The sequence below is a fragment of the Amblyomma americanum genome, chromosome 5 (genome assembly GCF_052857255.1).
Source record: "Amblyomma americanum isolate KBUSLIRL-KWMA chromosome 5, ASM5285725v1, whole genome shotgun sequence".
NCBI lineage: Eukaryota > Metazoa > Arthropoda > Arachnida > Ixodida > Ixodidae > Amblyomma > Amblyomma americanum.
The window spans coordinates 71,759,649-71,770,723 of record NC_135501.1 but is presented as its reverse complement, the minus strand read 5'-3'; the positions used below and the strand labels follow the sequence as shown (position 1 = coordinate 71,770,723).

The window sequence follows — 11,075 nt, the reverse complement described above, 5'->3', positions numbered from 1 at the left end:
ACAGTAAATGTCCCAGTCGCAACGCTTACTTGAAGTTAAAAGGACATAAGGAACGATGAGAGCGAAAAGACTCGGTAAGAAGTCCCACTGTATAACTATCCTGCCCAGAAGCTTAAGAAACACTAAGTGACCTCCTCATATCTTCTATTAACCAAGAAGAGAAAAGAACGTCGTTTAATGAACGTGTACACTGAGCGTTTAGTGCACAACTTGTAAAGGAGAGTGCAAAAATTCATCAGAGCATATGCAATCCCAAGCAACCTGAGATGTCAAGTAATGCGATGCTTACTAAGAGTGTCAGTCCTGAAAGAACCACTCGAAAGGTGCGCGGGCGGGATTAATACTGGTTGAAGAATAGCCCCAAACGCCGTACTCAGTTCTTTTGTGAGAAGGAGGAACAAAGAGAGCACAAAGCCGAATGCTTCGCTTCTGAAATGTGTAGTTTTTACGGTCGATGAATCCAGTAATAATTATTCTAAATTATATTTCGAAGAAGATGAAGTTCGTTGAAAACACCGGCGCATGTCATGAGTACGGTGCTGTTCCAACGCTATTTCAGGTGTGCGCCAAGAATTACCGACGTGGGAGGGAGCGTTTTTGACTTCGCGCTGATGACATGTAAGATCGCGATGAAAGATCCGGTAAAACACATCAGCCGAGGCGTCCACGATAGAAGAGGAGCGAAGGTCGGCTTCCAGCATTTGGTCGAACCGGGGAGTTGTGGCCGAATAACTGATCAGTAACTCTTTTTCCGCCACTTTGAGCTTGAAGTGATTAGCATTCGAGAAATCACCTATCACAACAAGCAAGACACTATGATCTTCCGGGGCCTTAACATCCAGGACCATTCACGCCAAACCATTGGCATGAATTGCAGCAGAAGCAACCGAGATATCAATCTAGGTGGAGGCACACTCTCAAAACGAGGTGGAGAAAAAGGATCGTAGAGAACAGTGTAGCCTTGTGCAATAACGAATTGCGTAAGTTTGGATGCGCGTGCATATGCAGTTCCAGGAGCCCAGGCAGCATTTTAAGGTGAAAGCCTTTAATGGTTCATACTCAACAGGATAGATAAGCGGGCGAGTTGGTGATACATAATGCAAAAAAACAGCGCGAACAAACGGGGACTAGACGAAGAATACACAGGAACAAGCGCTGACTCTCAACTAAAGTTTAATCACAGGAAGCACACTTATAAAAGGAAACAGAAAACGAAAAAAACACAAAATCAGAACGCATGTGTTACTATGTGATGTCCAGATATGCAACCTCACAGTCACGCAGGAGCAGGGATGGTTGGCTGACACATAATCTTGGTTTCTTTGTCATGTTATACGCCTCGATAATTTCCCTGGTCAACTGGTCGGGGTGTTTGTACAAAATGTCAGTAAAATGCAAGGACGGAAAACATGATTGACACTCTCGGCAATGATCAACTAGATTAGTGGAGCGATTAGATTCTAATGAATTGAGATGTTCTCCGAGTCGTGTGTTAATACAACGTCCCGTTTGCCCTATGTATATCTGACCACAGGATAGGGGTATTTTATAAACTACCCCTTTGGAGCACGGCACAAAACTTTTAGCGTGCTTAACACCACAGTACGCTACAGATTTCTTGGGGTTGCGGGACTTATTTTCTACTGCTGAACATGACAAAGAAACCAAGATTATGCGTCAGCCAACCATCCCTGCTCCTGCGTGACTGTGAGGTTGCATATCTGGACATCACATAGTAACACATGCGTTCTGATTTTGTGTTTTTTTCGTTTTCTGTTTCCTTTTATAAGTGTGCTTCCTGTGATTAAACTTTAGTTGACAGTCAGCGCTTGTTCCTGTGTATTCTTCGTCTAGTCCCCGTTTGTTCGCGCTGTTTTTTTGCATTATGTTCATACTCCCATCCGTCCGTTACATCCTAGATCACGTGACAGTGTCCGTCCGTCACATCCTAGGTGACGTGGCCGCGTCCGCTCGTTACATCCTAGGTCACGTGACACGGTCACGTGATCACAACCGAATCTGTAAACTTGGGACCTTGGCGCGTGCCGGATGTCTGAACTCGGTAACTAAAAAGGTTAGGAGAAAAACCGCTGAAGAATGGTTGCTTCAGATAGAGGAGGACCGCACCCAACCTGCAACCCGGCGAGGGAGCCAGTGTCTAGTTACGGTCAGTCTTTCGGTAGTGTAGAATGCCAACCTGCAGTGCATCGCAAGTGGCACTGCTCAGAATTCCAACCCAAGTGCTACCTGCCACGCGTATGCCGAGCGATCTTAATCACTACGACACAGCTCTGGTGCGGGTACAGGGTCAAGTTTAGATTTATATACAGTAATAATAATTAATGATAATAAATTTTAGCACGGCATTTTCAAATTCAAACAAGTCCAATAAGTCGCAAACGGTTTTCGCCTTCCCGCACGTAAGGGATATCTAAGTGCCTCGAACGAATTTTGGATCATTAAAATCGCCAATAATTAAACCCTTGGACAAAAGAGAGTGCGCGATAGATCCTGTCAGGTCCTCAAAAATTTAGGATAATGAGACATCAGGGGCCGCTTACACAGTAGAAAGGAAAGATGTACAGTTAAGGATAGGGTGTAGCGCTGCACCATAGCGAGAAATGTAGAGGTAAAAAATGAGAACTTTTACTCTATTCAAGGACATCACACAGAGGGTCTTCAGCATTAGCGACAACAAGATAACGGGCTTGAACGTTATGTATAGACCTATGATAGCTGTACTGACCCGAAAGAGCAGCCAGAACGACACTGTTCTCCGCCACAACACCAACGCGCATAGTATTCCACTTTGTATGGTTGAAGTTAGTCTCAAAAAAATTATTTGCGGCATGAGGAAAGCGTGGACTGAGCCTGGTTAACAGAAACGGAAAATCGACCAGCTGTCTTACATAGGAACAAGAGTACGCAATTCAGGCGAATACTGAAGAGTATGAAATGTGCAGAAAACTAGCAGTAACACTCAGAGAGCAAAGCCAGAAGGAATGAAACAGCTCTGAGAAAGAAAAAAACAAAGGAAAATAAAAGAAGGAAAGAAGAAAATACGCCGCCGCGGTGGCTGAGTGCTTATAGTACTCGGCTGCTGACCCGAAAAACCAGGGTTCGTTTCCGGCCGAAATTCTAGAGGTCAGCGTACGGCGCGACGCCGGTGCGCGTAAAAGAACGCCAGGTGGTCGAAATTTCCGCTGTTCCTCATAGCCGCAGTCGCATTGGGACGTTAAACCCATAAACCATAAACCAAAGGAAGGAAATACTTGCGATGGTGAAGGTTAGGCCGCGTCGCCAGAGAAGCCAATGGTAAAAAAAAGAGAGAAGCGGACACTACCGCTTGAGTATAGAATAGTTATCCGTGAAATAAACATGTTTGCTTCACATGTTCTATGCCACACGTGTGCGCTTTTAGACCAGCTGTGCGTGCACGTGCGCTAGAAACGAGACACACACTCACCAGCAGCGCGAGCGTAACTCCGCCCGGCTCCCTGGTTTTCAGCGTTATGTGTTTCCGCCATTGCGTAGAAAACTAAGCTCAATGCCGACCAGTCTTCACGTCAGGAACGGCAACTTTCGTGGCAACCAGGTGAGGGAATGTGTTCTTGGGTAATCAACTTCGAAAAGAAAACACCTCTGCAGGCCACATATATGCGCGTGTTTCGAGGGATCAACGGGGACTGAATATTTCTGTTGCAAAACTTAAAACTAAGTGCTAAAGAGAATTCCTGGCTTTTTCTGATAGCGCTCCGATAGAATAAAATGTACTCATCTATTTGCTTAGCTACCATGTGCGAGATAGACATGTACAGGGGCGATGGAAAGTAACACGAACAGGCGCTGCGCTTTTTGCATTTTTCGTCATCACGCTTTCACTTCGGCGGTAGAAGCAAGACGCTAGATTCGAAAAGCGGAGCGCATAGGTGCCGTGTTGTGATCGCTTCTTTCCATCTTAATAGTAATTTTCAGCTGACTAGGAAGCTGGTTCTCTGCAGCATGTAAAATTATATTTGTAAAGCACTTCCAAGCCATGAAAGCGCAATTAGATTAGACAGCGTAACAGTTGCTGAAACAGCAGCTGTGGCACACACTGTACTTTCCTAGATTATGCTATGGACGTGCTGCCGCCCGCAAGCTTACCACGAATTATCGAGTGCTACCTGTATCGCGTAGTTTGGACTGATGTTAGTGCTGCGGAACGATGGTTCTTGGGTTAGGATAATTTTCGGGAGGTAAGGTAGAAAGCTGGGCGTGTCGAATTTGAATAATGATTAAAGGTAGCGTGAAAAGGACAAAGGCCAAAGGAAGAGGAAAGCCACAGCACGAGTGCTTTTTTCGCAACGAAAGCTTCATTGGAAAGAACACAAAATATATACCTACGTCACAAAAAGATAACCGAAATAATAACATCTTAAAAAGCACTGGACAAAAAAAATCAAACGATAGGAGTGCTGATTAACAAGAGATATGATACAAAAGGCAGGAAACAGCATTGTTGGGATCAAGGAAGAACAAGAATTTATGAACTTTGGGGTATTACGTCCCAACCTGACTCAGGCTTTGAGGGACTCTATAGTGAACGTCTCCAGAAATTTCAACCACTCGAGGTTCTTTAACGTCCTCTGACATCGCACAGCACACGGGCTGCTTCTAGAATTTCGCTTCCATGGAAATTCAACCGCCGCGGCCGGGACCGAACCCGCGTCTTTCGAGTCACCATCCGAGCGCCATATCCACTCAGCCACCACGGCGGCAAAAAAGAATTTAAAGGAAAATTCGTTCCACGTGTAGTCTAAATATGCTAGTTCCTTCTCAGTTAAAGAACTAGATGGTGTGCTAATACATGAAGTTCTTTGTCTTGGTATGCTAAAAGCGTCGATGATTTTTCGTCAGAGTAGCCCCTTGTGGGTTACAGCCGTCGGGGTGGCTCAGTGCTTATGGCGCTGGGCTGCTGACCCGAAAGATGCGGGTTCGATCCAGGCCGTGGCGGTCAAATTTCGAGTGAGGCAAAATTCTAGAGGTCCCTGTGCTGTGTGGTGTCAGTGCACGTTAAAGGGCTTCGTGTGGTCGAAATTTCCCGAGCCCTTCACTCCTGCGTCCCTCTTAGAATGCAGGGCACCGAATTTTGTCAGCTACCGCAAACGAATGTGCAGTATGGCCTCGGAAATAACGGCCAACGCTCCGCAGTGCTGGAACCAATCCAAATTATACGATCGACAAATAGTCTTTCGAAGTTTAGGGCGACAGTACGTCGGGCGAAATGTTTGTATAACATATTTTACGGAGAGTAGAATGCTATGAACATCAGACCGTGTTGCCACGCAGAAGAGGTGACCGCCAGGGCACCTACGCTGACCTGAGATAGGGAGGTGATGAAGAGGATGTCAAGAGATGCGTTACTCTTCTTCACTAAAGTCGAAGGTGGGCACAAAGCACGCCTGAGCGTTAGATCCCATATCTTCCAGTTTATTTTTAAATGCAGGATTTTAAGTTCATGGAATGTATAGAAATGGTTATAATTTCTAGGCTGTTGCTGCAGTGGCAATGAATACATCTCCAGCCGTAACCATGAGCGTTGCAAGTAGGCGCCTGGTGTCTATGCTATACTGCGTTTTTCTGTTTTTGAAGAAAAATCCCCGTTGCTCAAGATATAAAATTCGTGCGCTCAGTCACTCTAGAGCATGTGATATTCGATATGACTGCTAACAAAATGTGTATTACTTACATCTGCGTTTTCAAACGGCATACTGACCTGAAAACTCTCCAAAACGCGAGTTTGGTGGTGGGTGGCAGCCCCGGGTGGGTCACAACACTCTAGTGACTCCTCTGCATTTGGAATGCTGTTTCTCCTTTCTTTTTTTTCTGTACGTGACACACGGGATTAAAATCTACTCTGGAATTTCTTCAGAGCTTCCAGATGCAAATCTATCAGCCATGCAACCTCTCGAAGGCAACCATTGCGGCAGCAGTGGTTGCATGCGTCTGGCCGTGCTTCAGCCTTCCAGCCCGTTACTACATTCCACAAGACTCCAATGCTGCCAGTGTGAGTACAAGAATAGAAGGCGTAGTGTACAGTAATGGTCAATGTTTCATGAACTAAACAACAGTAAATGAGAAAAAATATCCATTTGCACGAACCTCTACCAATTAAATGCAACAGAATTGGCACTAAAGCAGAAATTTTCTGACGCTTTCATTATAGTGTGACATCAAAGAACTGGTACCTATGTGCCCACATGCTTTTCCTGCGTAAAGGAACAGAAACATCAGCTGAAATTTCTTACATCCGAAAAGAGCCGTGCAAGGATCCTGCCGCCGGCGCACCAGGATCCTCTCGACCTGCCTTGCAAATATTATTTGTAAATAGAACCTGTAACAGTGTGGTGGAGGAGCTGGGCAGACAAACTCCAAGGGGAGGAGCGGTAGGCGGGAGCCGCGTGCAGAGAACAGCTCCCATACGGGACCTCACTGCGGCGCGCAAGATCTTGATGCCAGGAGAGTTCGTCACGCACGATTTGACGAATGACGTCAGGGAGAGTCGCCGCATTCACAGGCTCGTGGAAATCCACGCTGGCGACGGTGGTGACGTTAGGCAGGCGACCGAACTTGGGAGTAATTCGACGCAGTTTTAGCGCTTCAAAGGTGCGGCAGTGCTTGATGATATCCGTGGGCGAGTCTAAATTTTCTTTACTAATAAGAAAGCTGTAGACGTCCTCTGCGATGCCCTTGAGGAGATGACCAACGCGATCTTCGTCGGACATACTGGGATTAACGACGTTGCACAGCTTCAAGACCTCTTCTATGTAAGTCGTGCAGGTCTCTCCAGGCACTTGCGCTCTCTGAAGCAAAGACTGCTCAGCGCATTTTCGTTTGGCAACAGTGTCCCCGAAGCAGCTGCGGAGCTCTTCCATGAAGCGGTCCCAACTTGTTATTGATGCCTCATGGTTCTCGAACCAAGTTAGCGCGGTGCCAACGAGAAAGAAGACGACATTGGCCAGCTGAAGAGTGGCATCCCAGCCGTTGTATTTTCTCACCCGCTTGTAATTGGTGAGCCAATCATCCACGTCTTCGCCAGCCTTCCCGGAAAACGTCCGCGGCTCACGGTAGTGGTGCCAAGCGGGCGTTGCGGCGCCGGTCGGACGTGCGTTGGCTTCCTTGGGCATTTGCACGGGCAACGGGGGCAATCCGGCGATTCTTCGGCTGCAGCGGTTGCGAGAGGGACCCGTGGTGATCGACCCAGCACCTCCACCACACTGTTACACTGTTACACAGCACCACACCACACTGTATATATATATACACGAACGTAGGTTGCGTTGGCTCCGCAGAATAAAGATTTAAGAGAAGTGGGGACTTCTACAAAGACACTTTTATTTATCACCGTTTCGACCGCGGTGCGGTCTTCTTCAGGACTGACCGCGGTGCGGTCTTATTCAGGACAGTCCTGAAGAAGACCGCACCGCGGTCGAAACGTTGATAAATAAAAGTGTCTTTGTAGAAGTGCCCACTTCTCTTAAATCTATATATATATATATATATATATATATATATATATATATATATATATATATATATATATATATATATATATATATATATATATATATATATATATATAGCACACAACGTTAAGGAAATGAGGGACTCGTTTTGACAAACATATGAAGGGAGCCAACAGCCACCGAAACCAAGATGCATAGGGGAATGTTTTAATTTTTTATGTGTAGCGCTAATCAGTGGGATAATAATACTTAAAATAATCTATCCCTTAAAGAAGATTACTTATAAAGCAGCAGAAAAAAACAACCATGCCGCCGGTGGGATACGAACCCACGGCCCCCGAATATCGCGCCCAGTGCTCTTATAAACTGAGCTACGGCGACGGCTGTCCAATCTGCTGCTCTCGTGGGTATTTATGTTTATTGTGTGTAAGTGAACCTTGAGAGTGTCCACCAGCGCCACCCTCGTCCATACCGGCGGACGTAGCACGTCCTGTATTACCGCGAGTGTGACGTGGAACGTCATCTAAAGCGAGGGCGGAAACTGTGCGAGAGCCCTCTTATGCTACCTATGCCATAAAGAATGCCAGAACCCAGACTTTCGTTAAGCAATGAGCAGACAAGGTTAAGGAAATAATAATAATAATAATAATAATATTAATTGGTTTTGGGGGAAAAGGAAATGACGCAGTATCTGTCTCATATATCGTTGGACACCTGAACCGCGCCGTAAGGGAAGGGATAAAGGAGGGAGCGAAAGAAGAAAGGAAGAAAGAGGTGCCGTAGTGGAGGACTCCGGAATAATTTCGACCACCTGGGGATCTTTAACGTGCCCTGACATCGCACAGCACACGGGCCTTTTAGTGTTTTCCCTCCATAAAAACGCAGCCGCCGCGGTCGGGTTCGAACACGGGAACTCCGGATCAGTAGTCGAGCACCCTAACCACTGAGCCACCGCGGCGGGTTAAGGAAATGAGGGACTCGTTTTTTGACAAACATATGAAGGGAGCCAACAGTCACCGAAACCAAGGTGTATAGGGGAATGTTTTAATTTTTTTATGTGTAGCGCTAATCAGTGGGATAATAATACTTAAATTAATCTATCGCTTAAAGAAGAATACTTGTGAAGCAGGAGAAAAAAACAACCATGCCGCCAGTGGGATCCGAACCCACGACCTCCGAAAATCGCGTCCAGTGCTCTTACCAACTGAGCTGCGGCGACGGTTGTCGAATCTGCAGCTCTCGTGGGTATTTATATTTATTGTGTGTAAGGTCGTGGGTTCGGATACCACCGGCGCCATGGTTGTTTTTTCTGCTGCTTTATAAGTAATCTTCTTTAAGCGATAGATTAATTTAAGTATTATTATCCTACTGATTAGCGCTACACATAAAAAATTAAAACATTCCCCTATGCACCTTGGTTTCGGTGACTTTTGGCTCGCTTCACACACACACACACACACACACACACACACACACACACACACACACACACACACACACACACACACACACACACACACACACACACACACACACACACACACACACACACACACACACACACACACACACACACACACACACACACACACACACACACACACACACACACGCACGCACGCACGCACGCACGCACGCACACACACACACACACATATATATTGTTTGAAATTCGGTACTAATAGTCGATGATATCCTCTAAGAAACTGAAGGACAGCTAGTACATCAGCAAGTTCGAGGCTTTCAGGCCCGTCATGTTTGGGGGGGGGAGGGGGGGGGAGGCACGGGACTAAATATTCCAGACTAACAAGGGGTTTTGTGCGATTCGGGTATTCGGGTATTTGGAGAAAGTGCTGCCACAATAGAAAACGCAACGAGCAGGTAAGAAGGGCGCATTGAGGACTGGATACAGCAAAGACTCTGTTGTAAAGGTGGAAGGAGGGTGTAAGAAATCACACACACACACACACACACACACACACACACACACACACACACACACACACACACACACACACACACACACACACACACACACACACACACACACACACACACACACACACACACACACACACACACACACACACACACACACACACACACACACACACACGCACGCACGCACGCACACACACACACACACACACACACATATATATTGTTTGAAATTCGGTACTAATAGTCGATGATATCCTCTAAGAAACTGAAGGACAGCTAGTACATCAGCAAGTTCGAGGCTTTCAGGCCCGTCATGTTTGGGGGGGGGAGGGGGGGGGGAGGCACGGGACTAAATATTCCAGACTAACAAGGGGTTTTGTGCGATTCGGGTATTCGGGTATTTGGAGAAAGTGCTGCCACAATAGAAAACGCAACGAGCAGGTAAGAAGGGCGCATTGAGGACTGGATACAGCAAAGACTCTGTTGTAAAGGTGGAAGGAGGGTGTAAGAAATCACACACACACACACACACACACACACACACACACACACACACACACACACACACACACACACACACACACACACACACACACACACACACACACACACACACACACACACACACACACACACACACACACACACACACACACACACACACACACACACACACACACACGCACGCACGCACGCACACACACACATATATTGTTTGAAATTCGGTACTAATAGTCGATGATATCCTCTAAGAAACTGAAGGACAGCTAGTACATCAGCTAGTACGCGGCTCGCCAGGAAAAAGCTCTTGGAATTTGCCAAATCTAAAAAAACGGCCTACAAGCTCAGCGTAGACAAACTGCGCATGGGTGATTCAGTATACATGTACGACTCTGACACTGACCAAGTAATAGAAGTCTCACGATAGCTAAGATGCCGAAGCAATGCACGTGTTACCAAAAACCCGATCCAGTCGCCTATTGATAGCATTCCAAGCCCACCTCTCCATTTGACATTCACTAACATACGCAGCCTTCTTCCTAAACGCACCGAACTCTGCTCATATCTTGATAATAGCAACTGTAATATACTACTTCTAACGGAAACGTGGTTGCGTCCAGATATCGCTGACGAGGAACTTCTCCCTGATAGCAACGGATTTCAAATTTACAGAAAAGATAGAATAAGCAAAAGGGGCGGCGGAGTATTAATTGCAGTTAATAATAACGTTTTGTCTTTCCTTGTGGATATTCCATGTGAACAGGAAATCATATGGGTAGCAATAGCATCCCGCCTCGGTAACACTGTCTTAGGCATCTGCTACAGGCCCCCGTACTCCCCTGCCACGTTTGTCGCTGACCTACATGACAATATCACGGCTATTCGAACCAGTTTTCCTAAATCTGACATTTTCTTGTTCGGGGATTTTAATTACCCAGACATTGATTGGCTGAACCTATGTTCACATTCATCTGCCTCTAATGAGTTCATGCAGCTAACACTCGACTTTTCTTTTGTTCAACTAGTCAATGCTCCAACACGCGATGCTAATATTTTAGACCTTATTTTATCATCTGCTCCCGAGAGGGTTAGTGATATATCTTATAATGACGGGTTCAGTGATCA

At 46.2% G+C, this 11,075-nt stretch overlaps 1 protein-coding gene across 2 annotated transcripts in view; it reads left to right on the top strand.

The window, feature by feature from the left end:
- Nucleotides 1-3,221: 3,221 nt before the first annotated feature.
- Nucleotides 3,222-11,075, top strand: part of LOC144132536 (uncharacterized) — a 30,707-nt gene continuing 22,853 nt past the window's right edge. The window contains exons 1-3 of one of the 2 annotated variants that reach the window (XM_077665017.1): nucleotides 3,222-3,595; nucleotides 5,332-5,427; nucleotides 5,915-6,049. In XM_077665017.1, the coding sequence (XP_077521143.1) occupies nucleotides 5,398-5,427; nucleotides 5,915-6,049 (165 nt within the window). In that variant the 5' untranslated portion in view covers nucleotides 3,222-3,595; nucleotides 5,332-5,397. The remainder of the gene's footprint in view (nucleotides 3,596-5,331; nucleotides 5,428-5,914; nucleotides 6,050-11,075) is intronic. The other variant, XM_077665016.1, reaches the window with a different exon arrangement.